The 21,001-nt window shown below is 44.5% G+C and overlaps 1 protein-coding gene across 2 annotated transcripts in view; it reads right to left on the reverse strand.

Moving 5' to 3' along the window:
* LOC311244890 (uncharacterized protein) overlaps positions 1-21,001 on the reverse strand; it is a 77,569-nt gene that overhangs the window by 55,567 nt on the left and 1,001 nt on the right. For both annotated transcript variants that reach the window (XM_084334579.1, XM_084334578.1), the window contains exons 2-6: positions 14,325-14,495; positions 13,420-13,523; positions 6,507-6,615; positions 6,086-6,202; positions 5,783-5,844 (exon numbers count right to left, since the gene is read on the reverse strand). In XM_084334579.1, the coding sequence (XP_084190705.1) occupies positions 5,783-5,844; positions 6,086-6,202; positions 6,507-6,615; positions 13,420-13,523; positions 14,325-14,495 (563 nt within the window). The remainder of the gene's footprint in view (positions 1-5,782; positions 5,845-6,085; positions 6,203-6,506; positions 6,616-13,419; positions 13,524-14,324; positions 14,496-21,001) is intronic.

Raw genomic sequence — 21,001 nt, forward strand, 5'->3', positions numbered from 1 at the left:
CTGCTCGATGGTGCAGGTGCAGGCTTTCTTCTGTTACTGTCGTGTAGGACATCTAGGTGGGCTCCGTCACACCGACTGCACCTCTTCTTTAGGCGGCACTCGGCTGCCATGTGACTGCGCGCACATCGGTAACAGCGCCTGTTGGACTTTATCCATTGACTCACTTCTTCTGCATTCATCTTCTTGAACAGGTCACATTGTGACAGCCAGTGTTCCTTCTCGCAGTACGGGCACACCATCTTCCACTTCTCTTTTCTCGAGGGGGTACTGTGGTTCTTACTGCTCGGTACTGATTCTGATTGGTGCATGACAGTCACTGATCTTCTTCCATCGTTTACTCTCCTAGGTCCCTCTCTGGAGCTTGGTGTGCTCCGCACGAATGTATCCAAGCGTAGGCTGCTGACTTCTCTCGTCAGGAAGTCGGCTAAATCGAGGAGGGATGGTTCGGGACCGTTAGGATCACGTGGTCTCTTTTCCGCCTAAAGCGCTCTTGTCTGGCGGGCGGCAGCTTCTCTAAAATCCTCTCGACGTTAGAGTTGGCGTTTAGCTCGTGCATACCCTTTTCTCGTTGCGCTCCCAGCATCCCTACCAGGGACTGCACTTTTATAGACAGGTCGTCTAGTGAGCGATTGTCTGTTGCTGGGGGTAGGCGGTCAATATGCCTTATCTCTTGGATTACGTAATCCCATATACGTCCATATCTCTGGTCCAGCGCTGCTAGAGCCGCGGTGTATGGGGTCGTAGAGGTGGCATAGGCTAGCGCTATATTGTGCGCTCGGGGTACTTTCAGGTGCTTCAGTAATATTGCATACTTGTGGCGTTCGTCAACGACATCCACCATCATTGTCTCTAAGCACATCCGGAGCTCCGTGTACTGTGCTCGATTCTCATGGGTGAAGTCTGGAAACGTCGGTGTGCCAATGTATGACGCCGTGGATGGCTGGCACATCGGTGAGCGTTGGGAGAGAGGCCTCCTAGGCGAGTCTCCTCTTGCGCCTCTCTGTGGGCTGGTACCGGCAGGGTACCATGGCCCGCTGGTCCAGGTGCTGTTCCTCAGGGCTGGTCGTGCGTCATGCTCACCCGTGAATAGAGTCGGGGGTCTGTAGCGCAGCACCGCGGGGGTATAGCCTGGGCTGTACTGGACCTCCTGGTCCGGTGGAGTACTGTGCTGTCGTCGGGCTTGGTTCTCCTCCTCTCCCTCTTCTTCTTCTGTCAGGTCCTCTAGATCCTGTAGTCGTTTATTTAGCCTCTCCGCAGTGTATGCTGCTCCTTCCTTGTAGCTGGGTCTCGCTTGGACCGGTCGGGGAAGGGGGTCTGCGGGGGGTATAGGCTCTCTCTGGTGGTCAAGTTCAGGGTCGCTTGGTCGGTTAGGGGATGCTGCCCTTGACTGTTGTCTCGACGAGGCCCTTGAACCCCTGACGGAGGGAGAGGGTGTTGCCTTGGTGATCAGCTGCTCCATTAGCTGCGCTTGTAGTCTGTCGCGCTCGCCCTGTAGTCTGTCGCGCTCGGCTTCGCGCTGGATGAGAGCGATGTCGCGCTCTGCTTCTCTTTGGGCACCGTCAGCGGCGCGCTGGGTGTCGGACCGGTCTCTTGCCATATTCTCTTCCGTCTGAAGGCGTCTCATCTCCAGGCGTATGTGCTCTTCTTCGCTCCGTTGCTGTGTTTGGAGTCGATCGCGTTCACCCTGAAGTCGATCGCGTTCACCCTGGAGTCGATCGCGTTCGGTAGAGGCTGTCAGGCTGACGAGGAACGCCTGTGACAGCATCCTCTCCGCCTCGCTGGGGGAAGACGCTTGTAGAGGTGAGCCGCTCCTGGCTGTACTCGTTGGGGAGTCCTGGAGCTCTATCTCCTCGGCGCTCTCCTCATCTTGTTCCATGCAGGGTTCCACCTCTGGAGGGTTGTCTTCCTCCCGGAGCTGGTCGGGGACTACTTCTTCGGTATTGGCGGGGGGTAAAGGCATGTCTGTTCCCTCCTGGTCCCCACCGTGAGCTTGGTCAGTTACATTAGAACCCACTAGGGCCTCTGTGGTCGGGGTATCCTGGTCGTTAAGGTCAGACATAATTTTACTTTCTACTTTTACCGCGTTTACCGTCTGTAGAAGGCTAGGTAGTTGACTGACAGCGTAATCCTCTAAGTACTGAGGTGTCTGTCGTCTGCGCCGCGGGCGTTCTACGTTAGGAGGACCGTTTCGTGGAGTGTTCATCATAGGCCATTTCAATATTAATAACACTATATTAATATTACACTAGTTACCCTCCGGCTCGAAGGACCAATTGTAACTGAGGGGTACAATTCCCTGACTGTATTGATAAGTATGGTATCATTAAACCACTACCGCTTGATGTACTTTAACTTCTGGCCATACAGTACACGATATCTAAGTATGATGAACACTTTCCCACATATGAAATCAGGTCCACACAAATATAACAGTCGAAGGTTTAATATAGCAAAAGGTATATACAACATTCACTTAATTACATTTATGATTTGAATGCACTTGTAAGGCAAATGAGTATTCGTAGGCAAATCAACACTGAATGTCCAATCTCTGGTTACGCAGGAAGCAAGTATACAACCTGGTTCTTTAGGGAACTATAGCGATGGTACTTAAGGATTATAGCGGGATACTAAAGGGGTCCTGCTGGTTGTAAGTCAGTAGGGGGGGGGGGTTTGGAGAGCCGTCAGCTGCATCCCATCTGGCCAACGATTCCTGGGGAGAATTCAGGTACAGAACACAGTGCCCGCAGGATCTTGATCCACAGATGAATACACTTGGGCCCTCTTGTAGACGGTAGCTGTAGGCTGTAGGTCCACAACGAAGGAGAAGCGAGGCGGCCTCGGTCTGGGTTGAGCGCCGTCTCACCTGGGCTCCTCTCGGGGGTAATTCCAACACTCACCGGCGTTGGCTGTTATCCGCTCCACAAATCAAAGCACCCAAAGCAAATAGATATTCCATGCCGTATAGGCTCAGCAGTCGTCCGGGTAGGTAATCCAATGTGCAGGTCCCCCTCGGTCCTCGTCTAGAACTCCTCGGATGCAAGCACCACACGTGGTTTGCCCAGCCTGGTTAAGCTTCTAGATAACACGAGGAGGCGATGGGGGTGCTACTCACTTTAGAACTCGATACCGCACGATGCACCATACATAATAGACTATTATTAACTTAATAGAAATACGTCCCACTCGACGGTACAGTGCCAAACTATGACAATTCAGCTATGAATTTACACGAGGTCTCAATGCCTATTCTGGGGCCAAATAGGCCATACTGCACCACACGTGGGTCGTGGGTGAGGCTTCACGTCTGTTACTAGGTTGGAGGGTAAAGGACTAATGGACTAAAAAGAAAGTTCTACTTTACTTGCGCCATATTTATATGCACGGTGAACAAATAGTACCATTCGTATTTCGGTAGCCGTATTCCTACGCGGAACCGGGGCTAGTTGGGACATGTTCGTCGGCACTATTGAACTTGACTCAAGGGGCTTGTCTGCTGGCGCCAGGTTCTTGTCCAATGAGAGAATGAACTATTATGGGCTGTAGTAGACTAAAGGGATATTCAGTGTATATGTACAAAGAATATACAAGGGATATCAAACGATATACAAATACTATTAAATATATATCCATAAATTAATATATATATTCGGTTTAATCTGATCCTTCACAACAATGTGTGTGATGACTGGGGTGATGGCGGCTGCTGAGTCTCTGAGGAATTTGGAGGGGATGTTGTCATGGCCAGTGGCCTTGTTCGGTTGGAGGGCGCTCAGTTTATTGAGTACCTCATCTGTAGTTACCATTTCCAGTTTGAAATCGTCTTTGTGGACGCCTAGGTTCTTGTAGTATGCTACTATGTGTTCTACCCCATACTGCCCTGAGTGGGAGGGTAGTTTGTTTACCAGTGTTGTGGCTATGTTTGTGAAGAAAGTGTTTAAGTAATTGGCTACATCCAGTTTGTCTGTGATGAGCGTGTTGTCCGTCTTTATGTTTATGTTTGAGAACCTGGTTTTAAGTTTTTTACTGCAGCCTAGTTGATTATTGAGTAATTTCCAAAGCATTGACATTTCCTGAGCATTGACAGGAACACAGGAATTGATTGAAACTTTATTAACTTGGCTATGTCACATATAAACACAATGTAATGTATCACGTTGGCTGCTGGCTGCTAATGCAGCCTGCGGATAATATTTGCATGTGCACAGGGTTGTTGGTGATGGTGGCTAAATGAATGAATGTTGTGCCTGAATGTTTGCCGCTAGCTTGTGGCTAGGCTAGCGTACTTTGCGGATGGTGCACGGCTGAGCTAGTGTCTGTGGCTTTGCCGGTCCGTCACGGTGAGATTCATGTGGCGGAACTTTGGTGTGTGTGTGCTCCGATTGAATGAGAGATGCTGTCTTGTCCCGTTGTGTGGGTTTGCGCCGTGTTTGAGACGACGATGTTTGAATAGCTTGTGTGAGATGCGGAGGAGGAAGTAAACATTGCCAGGCATTCTGGTAAATGTAGTTATTGTAGTTCTCCCTCGTTCACCCACTCTTAAAGGGGACATGACATGCAGGTTTGATTAATATGTATGACATGTATAGTGTATACAGTATATTCAATAGTAGTATTGATAGTATATTAATATATATAATATAACTATTAATATTATGTTCAATTAATGTGTATGCTACTGTGCATTTTGTTCCGTTTCACGGGTTTTTGACCTATGGACAGTTAAGCTATGGTCAGCTATAACTACAAGCTATGGACAGTTATCTGTGGGAATTATAACTATAACCTATGGACAGTTACAGTATCTAAAGAAAGAAACTATCCCAACTGGTCTGTTTAAATAAACAAACTAATGACTAACCATTGAGTCATCCATTGTGTGGTGCCTGTCAGACCCTTTCGGAGGGTTTGAAATAAGAACATTTTTGAAAGATCCGAACAACTACTACTACTATTACCAGACGACTGCTCTACCTCCCAGCGTATCTCATGAAAACAACAAACATACATCCAGTAGATCACTTTAGTCTACCCTCATACTATAGTCTACACATCTACACTCTGTATGACAGCATGTACTTTATATTTACATTTATATATATATATATATATTTTTTTTTGTATTCTCTTTTCCCCCCTCCTTTTTCCGTTTTTCTCCCATCCCAATGTTAGTCGTTATGCCAATTCCCAATCCTCTTTCTGGTCGTTGCGCACTCTACCCCCTACCGTCGGTCTGGGAGGGCGGAGACACTGCCAATTGTGTCAGTATGGACGGCCGACCAAGCCGGAGGTACCGCAGCTGGATTCGATCCCACTGTCTCTACGGTGGTAGACAGACGCTTAGTCCGCTGCGCTACCCGGCCGCCTACATTTATATTCTTATATTTACTGCATATACATATATCCATATTTGTCTGAATATACCTGCATATAACCCCTCTATATACTTACTTATATATGTTGTACAGTTATACTGATGTTTTGTATACTCAGTGTAGATTAAAGTATGCAAATATACACATCGAAGACTGAATCAAGCTGAACAATTCTGGTGAAGACGTGTTAGAAACAGTGTTCAAAACACCAATTGAAGCTTCGTTGCTGCAGATTTTGTTCATGTCCGATGTGATTATTTTAGCCGCAGAAGAAGAGCAGACTTCTGCTTTCACAGAAGTGTCAGACACGGAGAGACTGTGTTGAAATTAGAGAGGTTGCGGTACTTCTGCTTAAGTTTCGGTTAGTGGTAAATAGGAGACTAGGAGACTCAATACAAAACTCTTACCTTCTGCACCGAGTTGCCGAATGGCCACAGGAAATACCACGACAGCTGCCAGCAAAGCTTACCTGAGAAGAGAGAATGTATGAAGCACAATCTCAGGAGGGTCATACAGAACCAAGCATTTCACTATAACCTTATTTCAGTTTCAGTTTAAAATATTTGAACAGGGACAAATAAAACAAAACTTGAAACTTGAGAGGAGGAGGAGGAAGGAGAGGATGAAGGCAATGCTTTGTTACATTATCATCATGCTAGATCAACTGTAATAAAACAATAATAAAAGGAAGCTGAAAAAGCGGTCCGTACCATGTGGTAACCCAACAATAGTGATCAACATGAGGATGCTGACCAGGAAGTACATGAGAGAGACCCACCAGCCGAAGAGGAACACATAGGCTATATTGCCACATGTGAATAGATGACCTGATGCCAGGGAGACAAGTGAGAGGCATGGTTAGTGACGGAGTGACTTACTTCCATGTGAGCCAGCTCTGATCTTTAGACACGTTATTTAAAGGTGCTGTAAGTGGCTCTACATTCTGACAGCCATCACTGATATAGAGTGTCTGGTCAGTAACATGGGTCCCAGTCCCTCCACTCTGCAGTAAACAGATCATACATTTTCTGGTATCCTGTTCCCACTTTATCCAATCAGGGAACAACACGTTGGACAAGCCCCCCCCCCCCCCCCACCCCCACACACACACACACATGCTCAGATCCGCACCTGTATGTGGTTTAATGACATTAAGTTCAGAGTAGAGCTCCTTCACCACATCTGATCTGGCTTCAAATGGACGCTCTGTCACATGGCTCTTCCATTTTCTGAAACCAAACTGACAGCATGGAAACACAAGAATTAACCGTGTGAAATGGACTATTTTAAAGTCATCAGTCTTATTTTGGGGTGAACAGCTCTTTGTTTGTGGAAAATGTACTGTTTTTCATTTACGTATATATGTAACTATGTCCTGTAGCTGTTGACTAGTTTGTTATTTCTTTATGAAATGCTCTTCATTATGTATGTATGTATGTATGTATGTATGTATGTATGTATGTATGTATGTACCAATCCGATATTGGTATCGGTATCGGCCGCCGATATCACTAAAATAACTGGATTGGATATCGGTAGAATTTTATTTTGAAAATTGGATTTTTTTAATTATTTTTTTATATTATAATAAATAAAATAAGAAATAACAATTCAGTACATTTATATGTGTTAATTTGTTACATTTAGTTTCACTAAGTTAGGAAAGTAATGTTTTAAGTCAAGACTGATGTTGCCTTGCACAAAAGAATGATCCCAGTCTCTTCCACACAGTGACAGAGGCATACAGTTTATTAATTGAATGAATGAAGTTTATTTTCTGTCTTTGTTTACAAAAAAATCAAAAACACACTTGTGATCCTTTACAATTCTTAAAAACAAAATATATTTGAATATAAATCTTTTTTTTTAACTTGGAATTTTTTATATATTTTTTTCTTTTTTGAATTTTTAACAATGGGTATCGGATCGGTATCGGCCGATACCCAAACCCAGGTATTGGTATCGGGACTGAAAAAGTCGGATCGGTGCATCCCTAGTATGAATTAATGTAACTATACCCTGTGGCTCTATTCTAGAGCTGTTGTTGGTTCCCCGGCCACACAGGAACGTGCACACATAGAGCCCAAGGGGTGCTTGAGCACCTGCCTTTTTGAGCCTCATAAAAAAAGTGCCAAAAGTTTTCTTTTTTTACCGTTACGCATATAGACTGCCCTTCCAACTGAAAAATGTCAGAATAGAATAAAAATATTAGGTAAAGAAAGAGAGATGCCCCATATTCCATTGCAGTTTGCACAGCCTCCTCAGCGTGCCTCTCCGCGGACCTATATATTTTATGCATAGCGTGGGTGGTGATTTTTTATTTGATTTTTGATTTGAATCTTTATTTCGAACATGCAATGAATACAAACAAACAATAACAAAAAGCAAAACAACTCAATCTGCATGTTCGAAAAGGAGTAGGAAGAAGTATACACTTATTTAATCCTACCCCTTTTCCATTACTCAAATGAGTGTACTATTTTAAACATAAAAAAGAAAAGAAAGAAAAGAAAAAGAAAAATATATATATATATACAAAACAAAAAAACAAAAACTATATATGTATAAAAGAAATAAAATAGAAAACAAAATAAAAATGTAAACACCCGTGAATATCAAGTCCCTTCCTCATCCCTGTACCTTGTGAACATAATTTCCTTATACATCAGTTTGAATTGTCTCATGTTTGGACATTGCTTTAGCACCACATTTAGACTGTTCCACAGTTTCACTCCACATATCGAGATGCGATGTGATGATGATGATGATGATGATGATGATGATGATGATGATGATGATAGAAACTGCTGTGGCGATTACAGTTGAATGCTGGTATTACACTCATTGAGGGACACAAAGAAGTCAATTTGGGAATCTCAAATACAAATCGGGATTGGAATAAAAAAATGCATTTATATTAAACAATACAGAATATACAGCACTTCTTGGGGTCTGTAGGGTAGGGCTGGGCGATATGACGATATTATATAAATATCGGGTACAGTTCATTAACGATACACTTTTTCAACGTATCGTGGATATCGTGATGTTTTGCCCAAGAGGATTGTGTCGCGTCAATCTGTCCACACGTTACTCGTTCATATCTCAGCCTGTGCTGAGATATGCCCATTCCGCGGTCTGTTAATAAAGTTTTCAATCAGACAGATGTATGGAAAGGCTTTTATTATAACATTCGTTGTAGTAAAATCATTATGCCTCATTTAGCATCCTGTGAAGCACTGGTCTCCTACTCGACGGCCGCGGGGAGCTAACGTTAGTAGCTTTGTTGATGTTCAGTGTTCACTTCAGCACACGGGACATTCAGGAAGTCATAACGCTTGCCGATTGGTGCTAAGAACAGCAGGGCGGGTGCAAGCGGTGTGACGTCATTGGCAGACTCGACTGTCAATCAAAATGATTATGTTTCCGTCAGAATGAATGAATGAAAACTGTATTAAAAGGTTGCAGAATGGGTACAATACAGTACAGGAGGATGAAGACCAGAAAAAGACTTTCGGCTTTTTTACATAAGGGTCCTCCATTTTCAATTCATCAAAACATTTAGAGACATACATATATACAGTAGTTTCATAAAAATGCTAAAATGCTATTTATTGATTGATTGATTTAAAACTTTAACATATTGCAGAATGGGTACAGTACAGCTCAATACATACAATTGTTAAGGGGATGCAGACCAGAGAAAGACTTTAGTCTTGTTTACATCAGGGTCCCCCATTTTCAATTCATCATATTTCATATCTAAATCATATAATATCTCATATGCAATATATAATCTAATAATCTAAATCTAATATAAAAATGCTAAATGCATGGGTATTTTATTTTGTCTTTAATGTTAGCTTGCAAACTCAAATACTGTCTTGGTAAGCCTCATAATGAATTGTTTGGGGTAAAAAAGAAAAACATCGTGATGTGTATCGTGTATCGCCGAAAGGTCAGAAAATATCGTGATATCATATTTAGGCCATATCGCCCAGCCCTACTGTAGGGTAAGCACTTATTCCCTCCCCCCTGAACATTTATGGAGATGTATGGGCCTTTTAAGTCAGTGATAAAAGTGTCTTTCAAGGATAAGTGAGCTCCTGCACTGATTATTATAGTTCAATATTCAATATTTGATCACCAAAACCCCCCAAAAAGCATAAAAAGGGAGCCCCCCCCGCCCGAAAAGGGCCCTTAAGAATCGTGCTTGCGCGCTATGCACGCTCGGTTAAAACACACACAGGTACCTTTTCAGCGTTTGAGCACCTGCCCCTCTAAAGTCCTGTGCACGTCCCTGCGGCCACATATAAATACTGTGCTGCGCCTGGCCCACTCACACTTGCTAGGTGCACACTTGGGGGTCGAGAAGACCCTTGACAGGATTAAGGCCAGGAGTGAAAAGAGCGGTGGAGAACTATTGTCGCTCGTGCCCAGAGTGTCAGATGGTTGCTCCACGACCCACTGTACGTAACCCCATGATCTCCCTGCCTATCATTTCTGTGCCTTTCAGCAGGATTGGGATGGACCTTGTGGGTCCCCTACCCCGCAGCGCCAGGGTCCATCAGTACATCCTGGTGATCATGGACTATGCCACCCGGTACCCCGAGGCCATCCCTCTCCGCACCATGGCATCGAAAGGTATAGCCAGGGAGCTCATGCTAATGATCACAAGGGTGGGAATACCGGATGAATACCGGGATCTTTATGTCCAGAATAATGAAAGATTTGGCTGGGTTACTGAAAATAACCCAGCTGCGCACGTCAGTCTACCATCCCCAGTCGGATGGTCTAGTCGAGAGGTTCAATCGTACCCTTAAGAGCATGCTAAAAAAGGTGATGGAAGCAGATGGGATGAATTGGGACCAGCTCCTCCCGTATATCTCATGTTCTCTATCAGAGAAGTTCCCCAGGCCTCCACCGGTTACTGTACGGGAGAAGACCGAGAGGGATGTTGCACATAGCCAAGGAGGCGTGGGAACACCAGCCGCCACCCCACTGGAGTTTGGTGGATCACATGGAGGAGATCCAGGAGAGGATGGCCACCTTATGGCCTCTGGTGAGGGATCACATGTCAAAGGCCCAGCAGGCCCAGGCCCGGGTCTACAACCGGGGAACACAACCCCGGGAGTTCAAAACAGGGGATAGAGTGTTAGTACTGGTACCCACTTCTGAGTGCACGTCCCTAGCTAAGTGGAAGTAACTATGAAGTAATGGAGAAGGTGGGTCCGGTGAACTACTGGGTGCAGCAGCCAGGGAGACGACCACGGTAAAAATCTATCACATTAACCTGCTAAAAAAATGGGAAGCCAGGGAGGTGTTGTACTCTTTTACCCCACCACAGATACCAACCGCTGGAAGTGCCCATGGGGGACCAACTCAGCAAGCCCCAGAAGAACAACCTCAGGGAGCTGGTGGAGCGCCATAGGGACGTATTCTCCACCGAACCGGGGAGAACTGAGGTAATTCACCACCACATCCCCACGATCATCGGGAAGAAAGTGAAGCTCCGGCCCTACCGCCTCCCGGAGGCCAGGAGAGAAGCAGTAAGGAAGGAGGTACAGGACATGTTACAGGCAGGTGTTATTGTCGAATCTAATGGGTGGTGTAGCCCCATAGTATTAGTCCCTAAACCAGACGGAACCCAGAGATTCTGCATTGACTTCAGACAGCTAAACGCTATTTCCAAGTTCGACGCCTACCCTATACCCAGAGTAGATGAACTGATTGAGAGGCTAGGTTCTATTCTACGCCAGGTCACGGCTGTTCTACAGGCTTTGAGAGGGGCGGGGCTCACCGCTAACCCAAAGAAATGCCACCTGGGCCTACAGGACGCAGACTACTTGGGGTACACCATCGGGAGAGGGTGTATCCGGCCCCAGGCAGGCAAGGTCCAGTCCATCCGGAGCTGGCCCCGCCCCCAGACAAAAAAGCAGGTACGAACTTTCATAGGCCTAGCTAGCTACTACAGGCGTTTTGTTCCCCACTGCTGACCGACCTAACCCAGAATAAGCTGCCAGACAAGGTCCTGTGGACCGAGGAGACGGAGAAGGCCTTTCAACAGCTGAAGGACAAGCTATGTTCGGAACCAGTGCTGGTGACCCCCGACTTCAGCCAATCTCTGTTGGTGCAGACAGATGCGTCGGAGACTGGGGTGGGTGCCGTCCTGTCCCAACTAAAAGAAGGTGAGGAACACCTGGGAGAAGAATTACTCCATGATAGAGAAAGAGTGTTTGGCCATAAAATGGGCCCTAGAAGAACTGAAATATTATCTGTTGGGACGGCGCTTCACCCTAGTCACGGACCATGCACCCCTAGTGTGGCTTTCATGTAACAAGGACACCAATGCTAGGGTCGCTGGTTCCTATCCTTACAGCCTTTCGTCTTCTCCGTCATCCACAGGTCAGGAGCAGCACACGGGAATGCGGATGCCATGTCCAGGAGAGAAGTGCTGGGAACGTGGTCCGCCCGAGAGGCTCGGAGCTAAGGGGGGGGGGGATATGTGACAGATCACCTCCCCCTCCCATGGATATGTGAAGGATGGGAGATACGTCTGCCAGAGGAGGAGTAGTCAATTAGGTAGCTGATTAGTACTGATAGAATACACCTGCGCAGCATTAGTCACACACATCTCACATGCACACACTGCCGACACACACACTAGCTGATTAGTACTGATAGAATACACCTGCGCATAATTAGTTGACACACATCTCACGTGCACACACCCCAGACACACACACTATGAAGTCACTTGGTTAGTCAGGAGTAAGTTGAGCGGAGTAGGAGTTGGAGTTGTGTTATTGAGGCCCCGTTTAGACGGAAACGCTAGCAGGTGAATCCGCAAAAATATTTTTGCTGATGTGCCTTTCGTTTATACGGAAACGGCGTTTTTACAGGGTGAAACCGCAAAAAAGTGAGACTACCTTCCAGGGTGGAATTCCTAGAAACGCAAAAGCTTTGCGATCTCGTCTAAACTATCAAAACGTATAAATCTGTTAAAACGATGACGAAAGGGTTGTCACGGCTCTGGTCGCGCGTACTGCTTACGTCACAGGTAGCAGGTATGCGCCAGTAGCCGAGACGTAAACAAAGCAAGTATGTCTGACTTATATCAACGGAGATCACCTGAAGGCTACATTGGCAGTACTTTTAACCCTTTCACTGCCACACGACAGAAGGTTACCCCTTTACTATCACACAACCGGCTGTCGTGTGGCAGTGAAAGGGTTAAATACACAAGAATCTGTCCCGCGGCGTGAGACCCGTGAGTGGACCCACTGTCTGTGAGTGACTCTGCTTTGGTGCAATCACATTCCCCATCCACAGTCTGCGAATCAGAGGCAGAGTAGGGCGGGTCTTCACAGCACGTCATGTGGCATATGCGCCAATCGTGTGACAGCGGGTCTCCGTCGTTACAGCGTCGTCTGCACGGAGAATTCCACTCCAAAACGCTCGTCTAAACGTAAAATTAAAAGTGAAACCGCAAGATGACTTTTGCGGTTTCTGTTCACAAAACGCTCGTCTAAACGGGGCCTGAGAGAGAGAGAGATTGAGCATTCAGAGTTGCGACAGTGAGAGGTAGTGAGAGGTGAGGAGAAAGCGAGTAGGTGTTCTTTGTGTACTGACCCTGGACCGGACGACTACCCTGAGTATTGAACAATCTCTTTTTCTGTTTTGTGTTTTTGACCATCGGACTGTCTATGACCATTCTCTTGCTTATCAAACTGGATTTTTGCCTTACCGGTAATTCAATAAATATTCGTATTGATTGATATTGCTCTTGTGTGGACCTTTTGAATTTGTTTGAACCGTGTGTGTGTGTGTGTGTGTGTGTGTGTGTGTGTGTGTGTGTGTGTGTGTGTGTGTGTGTGTGTGTGTGTGTGTGTGTGTGTGTGTGTGTGTGTGTGTGTGTGTGTGTGTGTGTGTGTGTGTGTGTGTGTGTGTGTGTGTGTGTGTGTGTGTGTGTGTGTGTGTGTGTGTGTGTGTGTGTGTGTGTGTGTGTGTGTGTGTGAGAGAGAGAGAGAGTGAGTGACTATACCCTGTAGTTGTTGACTAATTTGTTGGCTTCCACTTCATTCTCTGCCAGGATGGTGGTCTTGTGGATCTCTGCCCAACTCTCGTCAAAGTCATGATGGCTGTGACCTGGAATGAGAAGGGACCCTTGATACCATGCAATGAAGCAACATGGTCTCATCAGAAAGCATAAATAAAGTACTAATCAACCACAGGAAGCAAGGTACATAATGTACGTTATGTTATAGCCATAAGTAATATACAGTATTTACGTTTCGTATCGGCAAAGGTCCAAAACAAACCAGGAGTCAAACCAACAATGATTGTGGTTGTGGGCGAGTGCTCTCACCACTAGACTAGAACACCCACCCACCCTGATACAAACACAGCAATACTATGATTTGATTTGATTTGATTTGAAATCTTTATTTCGAACATGTAAATGAATACAAACAAAATAAATAACTAAACTAAATCAAAACATAACTCAAACTAAATAATAACTAAACAAAAGCAAAACATAACTCAATTTACATGTTCGAAAAGGAGTAGGAAGAAGTATACACTTCATGATGATAATTCATTTGAATGTTTAACAGTTATAAGATAGAAAGTTAAGGTTATGGTTACGGTTAGTTTAAGGTAACAATGTGGTTAAGGTTAGGGTTTGGGTGAGGAAAGTGTGTCTCAGTAGTCTTGAGGTAAAGGCACTTGCCTCCCATGCGAGTGCCCTGGGTTGTACACATTGTACATTTTTGTAAATACGTCAATATATTACTTGGATATTATGGATATAACATAATATACAATATGTACCTTTTTCCTGTGATCGATAAGTACTTTATTTACATATTCTAAGCCAGATCGGGGATGAATGAAGATGTAGTGCCCTTGAAACAGAACTCCAAATGGAACAGGGCCCTGACTTACGTGTGTACGTGGATGGACATTTGGAAGTGCTGTTGGAAGGGCAGCGCAGAGAGAGGCAGGGTGAGGGACAGCTGGCGTCTACTAAATCTGGCTGCTGGCCTCCTCCACACACTCTGTCACAGTATGACCCCGGAAGGTAACCCGTCTGAGGGTCCTGCTCCCCCTGGGAATCTGCGTCGGCGGAGGAGAATAAACAACAAACTAGATGGATTTTATGTCATACAAGGCCGAGCCCCCTCCCACCAAATAAGAAAAGACAAGTCTTGTTATGGGACGTCACGGGACATCAATAAAGGCTTCAGAATCGAATCAACGTGTAGCCAAGACTTTGGCCACGAGCCCAGAGCGTGATTGCACATGCATAATGATTTAGAATTACAGTTACCAGACATGAAAGAGAGGTAGTTAAGAGCTGTACAGATTATCAAAGGTTTCGGGATAGCACGTGTAGCGATTGTGTAGCACTGAAAACGTGGCTCATAGCAAATAGGCCAGAGGGACAAATTTCACTCACGGAGATCATGGTTCAGAGGTCAAGGGTTCCCTAAGCTAGTGGTTAGCGAGCTCACCTCCCAATAGCGTAGGTGGCGGGTTTGCATAGCTTCTCCTGAATTTCCCAGAGGGGATCAATAAAGGAATATTTTCATAATATTCTGTGTGTAATTTCTTTTGGTATTAAAGCGGCCAAAGCACAAAGACTTTTATCACATTTTAATTGGAAAACGAGTTTGATAGTGTACATCTAAACAGCTCTCTGTAAAGATATTTGTGTATTAGCATGAAAAATGTAACTCAGTGTACAAAACATTAGGAGCACATCCCAAGTATTGGGTTCCACCCCCTTTTCTCAAATCCCTCTCTCAAGGCTCAAAAGTCTAACTATAGCGTATCTCCTCCTCACTATCTACGTCTCCCCTTTGTGACTGAGGCGGAATCAATAGATCAAATCAATCTGGATCGTCTTCTTCACCTACAGTAGTCAATGTTTTTTCCCCACTTTAAACCCAGAGTTAAAGAGTCCTCTAGTGTACATCCTGGTACAGATTGGGACCTGGAATCGGTTGTGGTCCTGGTCCCTTCTTCTGTAGTAATATGTTTGGTAGCCTATATGTTTCAATGAGCCTGCGTTCCACAATGAGTTTAAAAAAAACTAACAGAAATATCTATAAATATGGGGGCCTCAATGGCTCGGGAGGTTGAGCGGTCGTCTGGTAATCGGAAGGTTCCTGGTTAGATTCTCGCTCCTCCTGGGCAGCGTGTTGAAGTGTCCTTGAGCAAAACACTTGACCCCTAATTGCTCCCGATGAGCATGTCGGCACCTTGCATAGTTGCCTCCGCCGTCAGTGTGTGAATTTGTGAGTGAACGGGTGAATGTGAGGAACAAAATTGTAAAGCGCCTTGGATAAAATCTGTTATATAAATGCACCATTTACCATTCATCTATACATAGCCCAAGTCTAAAGTATACAAATGCTCCATGGGGTCCTATAACTTTAGATTAATCTGTGTACAAATATACAAAAAAGATATAAACCAACACAACTTTTCGGGACCATACTAGCTTGCAGCACCAGTTTCATTGGTGAATGCTAATGAAGCTAACCTACCATTTCTGGTAAACTGAAGGACAAACTTTGTGTTAACATAAACATTGAAGAGAAGAGAAATTATCAACTGAAATGTCAACAAAATGTCAAAGTACTCCTTTAAGATTAATCATCATGAGATTACTTTATACCTGTATCACTGTACATCATTTACATTTAATCATTTAGCTGACACTTTTATCCAAAGCGACTTACAAGTTCTGTACGACAAGTCATCAGGAAGGGCACAACTCTATCAGCTGAGTAACAATGTTCATCAAAGTGTTGAGTGCTACAGTGTAGGTTAGTATATTGGGATTGTGTTGGGTTAGAATTATTATTATTGTTATTTTTTATATATATATATATATATATATATATTTTTTTTTTTTTTTCAGATAATGGTTTAAGAAGTGCGTCTTTAGTCGACGGCGAAAGACTGGACGGTTTTGGCTGTCCTAACTGTGGTGGGCAGTTCGTTCCACCATTGTGGGGCAAGGACTGAGAATAGGTGGCTTCTCCTTGATGGCCCTCCCGGAGCTCGGATAGTACATATTAATACTACAACTCTGTACATACATCTGATTAGCATTATTACTCAATAGTACACTAATTTATATATTTTATACCCATTTCACCTGTACGTATATTACTATTGCTCCTTTAAGATTAAGATTAAGATTAATTACTTTTGCACATTACTGCTCAATTGGACAGCCTTGTTAAATATTCCATCCCACTAGGGCGGCTACGTGGCGTAGTGGGCAAGGCGCTCACCACGAATACTGGAGACGCTGGGCTCGCCTGTTCGAGCCCAGCGCTCCACATTGCTTTCAGTTTAGCTGGTCGTCCGTACTAATACACATTGGCCGTATTAGGGGGTGGGAAACTGATGGGTGGGGATCGGGCGTTGTGGACAGCGACTCCTACAGGTCGGTTGGTGCGCCTGCGCAGTAGAATCAGGAAGTGTCGGGGGCAGCGTGAGCCTCCCACGCGTTACTCCTCGCCACTGAGAGATTGCGCTGTGCAGGTGAAAAGATGCGACTGCTGTTACCTCAAGTACCGGAGGGAACTTGTGCTATGTATGACTTAGTCCACATTGCAGCCGGCAATGGATCAAAAAAAAATATTCCATCCCACTGTATTGTTATTTATATTCTAATTAGTGTATATACTTGACCACATTGTGCACAATTGTACAGCCCTGGCCTATTTTATTTTACAATTATATTAGGCTATTATTCTATTGTGCTTCTATTTTAATTTAGTCTATCCATTCTATTTTATTCTACCTTTTATTTTATTCTACCGTAATTGTCTGTCTGTTAATGTCGCACCAAGCGACCAAATCAAATTCCTTGTATGTGTAAACTACTTGGCAATAAAGACCTTTCTGATTCTGATTCTGAATTCACCAGTATTTGTGGTGTTATTCACACCCAGTAAACACAGACCTCCCTCCCTTACATTGTTCCCCTCTGTTTTAATACAGTACAATAAGAGTACAGTACAACGGTTTCTTAGCAGAAGGGTGCTGTACTGTAGATCCTCATAGATCTAAAGCTGTGAACGTTATAGTCAACATACTCTAAAACATATCAGTATTTGAGAGACACGTCTTTGTTCTATCATTCTCCTCCCAACGACAAGGACTTGGCATATTCATAATCTAATTATAAATGATTTATTGACAGAAAATGCCTAAAAGTATGACTTTTAAGAGAGATAAATGTTGGGGGCCTGAAACTGCTAAACTTCCTTAAAGATTCATGTGACCCGATGTGACCCGGACATTTCATTACCGTAATGATCTGTGTGCATCAGTGTCCTTTTGCTCAGTATTATTGGGAAGTGTCAGAATGCTGTTTCTGATTAGGCTGACCTGACTACACCCACGGACAGACATACGGACAAAAGCTGGGCTTGTTCACCGCAGCATAATACTCTGGTCTGGACAAACCAGAGGCATGGCTTCAAGTTAGAGACAGGGATGAAGCCCCCAGTCATTTCCAGAGCGTTTCTCTTAAAGGAATAAGCCAAGTTTGAAGAGAAAGCTACGCTATGCCATGGAGAACTAACAGCTGCAGAACTCGAGAACTATTAGGATTGTCTGACCACTAAGTGTGTCTGACTCTTAACCGGTTAACCTGCGCCCCCAAAATTGGCCATTTTAGTTTTAGTTTTTGAGGACTGCATACTTTTTTTGCAAACCAAAACAACATACTTTATACTTATAGCACATGCATGAGCCTGGTCTCTTTTGAAAGTTGTAGAAAAGCTTGTTACTCAAGTTTTTCTGTAGTAGTTAGTAGTCCAGAGGTAGTATGGCTTACAAATCCATACGTACCCATAGCCTGAAGCCTTATGTAGTACATGTCCAAATGTCATAAAGATCCATTCAGAAATGAGTGATTAGGAGTGATTTTGGTAAACTGTACAAAAGAAAAACTTTTCTCATAGACTTCAATTAATTCGGCTGTTTTTCTCTTCCTGTTTTCGCTTGTTAGTTTTCTTTAGTTTTTTAGATTCATACATCCCCACGTGGGGTATCATTGGAAAGCCACACTCATTGGCTACAACTCTCCATAATCATTTTCGAGATCGCCAAATGATTGACGGAACTAGAGCCCCAAGAGTTGGGAGTGGTATTTTGCGCAATACCGTGTAATTTGCACAAGCCTCAAATACCGGCATGTAACTCGAGAACCGCTGAACGGATTTTGTCGGATTTTGTCGCTATGGACAGGCAACAAATAAGCCTTCAATTCGATATATATATTGTATTACAAAATATGCACACCCACTAGAGGTCGCCAAAGTGCCGGTGGACAAATCGTCCTCAAAAGGGCCCACATGTGGGCCCTTGCAGCTTAAGAAACCACCAAAACCTGCACGGACTACAATGTATGGCGTATATCGCGCCAGTTAGGGTACCTTGTGTAGACTGCACCTTGTGTATACTGTTTACCTTTACTCTTACTCATAGCATATATTCAGATTCTAATTCTTTATCGCCTATATTTATTGTAACTTATAATATAACCAATAGGGCACACAAACCATCATCTGCACCTTTGTTTACACTGTTATTTGTATATTCAGATGTAATTTGTTGCCTATATTTGTCTTATACTATTACCTTGCCCATACCTGTACCTCCCCTCCCCTCTCCCCATGCTGCTATGACAACACCCGAATTTCACCCAAGGAGATCAATAAAAGAATATCTTATCTTATCTTTGTAGTGAGGCAATACCCCCAAGTCAGTAGGACTAGTGATGTAAGGTTGTATGTTTCTGTCTCGACTCTTCTGTGACCTTTAAAACGTGTCTCTCTGTTATAGACCCAGGCGTGACTAGACAGCAGGTCCTCCTCTGTGTCCGTTCATAATCCCAGGCAAAGCTTTTCTCACAAATACTGATACGTTTTAGAGTATGTTGACAATAATGTTCACAGCTTTGGATCCATAGGCTACTTCTGGGTACATTTCAGGAGGCAGGCTGAAAGACTGAAAGACAGAAAGAGGAAATGAAAGGCTCAAACTAGGTATTGGTCCTTTTTAAAAGAGGAAGCTACACATGTTGAATCCTGAATCTATCCACATCTGTCTGTACATACCTGCATATAATCCTTGTTACACATCTGTATACTATATCTATATCAGTACATATGTAACGGTTGTGACAACGTCACCTTAAACTTCGATGCCCCGAGTGAGAGTCGAACCCCGGTCTCCCACATCGCAGGCAACACAGACCGCTATACCAAGAGGTGAATTCACAAGGTACCCATGTACATGACTAAATACTTCCCAAAGGTCAGTGAATACCACGATCACAACACCAGAGGGAGCTCCACAAATCATGTTAAACCCAGATTCGGCTCAAACAAGGGACTAAACACGTTTCGCAATTATGCCACATCAATGTGGAACGCCCTACCCAAAGCTGTAAAGGAATGTGAATCACTACCCACTTTCAAAAACACTCTCAAAAAACACCTAAGGGAGACTGCAACTCGAAACTGGCCCCTGTAAATGTCCGAACACAACCCCCGCCAACACCCCCCCCCCCCCCCAACCACCTCCAATGTACAGTCCCACCCCCACCTACCCAATCCAATGTACAGTTTCTACGCCTAATGTATATACTCTTTTCTTTCTGGACTCTTTTTGTATCACAAATACAGTACTGTAATTGCAAATCTGGTATGTCATAAATGTATAGATGTAGCAGTACTGTCTATCTGTATGTCATGTATGTCATATATGTTACGATGAATTGGAAATGGGGGACCCTGGTGGAAACAAGACGAAAGTCTTTCTCTGGTCTGCATCCCCTTAACAATTGTATGTATTGAGCTGTACTGCACTGTACCCATTCTGCAATCTGTTAATAAAGTTTTCATTCATTCATTCATTCATACTTCGCAACGTGTCTATCTGTCTTTTGAGGATGTGAGAGTGAGTTTAACCCATAGCACCGCTACTCACCCCAGCCCTTCTTGACTGCGCTTCACGATACCATCCGTTACACTCACCCTCTCAAACTCACTCCACTCCACCCAAGGCACTTCGATGCCCCGAGTGGGAGTCGAACCCCGGTCTCCCACGCTGCAGGCAACAACACAGACCGCTATACCAAGAGGTGAATTCACTACTTTGCAACGTGTCTATCTGTCTTTGAGGATGCGAGAGTGAGTTCAACCCATAGCACCGCTACTCACCCCAGCCCTTCTTGACTGCGCTTCACGATACCATCCGTTACACTCACCCTCTCAAACTCACTCCACTCCACCCACTTCGATGCCCCGAGTGGGAGTCGAACCCCGGTCTCCCACACCGCAGGCAACAACACAGACCGCTATACCAAGAGGTGAATTCACTACTTCGCAACGTGTCTATCTGTCTTTTGAGGATGTGAGAGTGAGTTTAACCCATAGCACCGCTACTCACCCCAGCCCTTCTTGACTGCGCTTCACGATACCATCCGTTACACATATCCCTTACCTACTCTTACTAGTTACTCTGCTGGCCAGTATAACTTACTACCATAGTGTCTCTATACCTGTATCACGTACATATTAATACTA

This window comes from Notolepis coatsorum (genome assembly GCF_963971535.1).
Source record: "Notolepis coatsorum genome assembly, chromosome: 18".
Classification (NCBI taxonomy): domain Eukaryota; kingdom Metazoa; phylum Chordata; class Actinopteri; order Aulopiformes; family Paralepididae; genus Notolepis; species Notolepis coatsorum.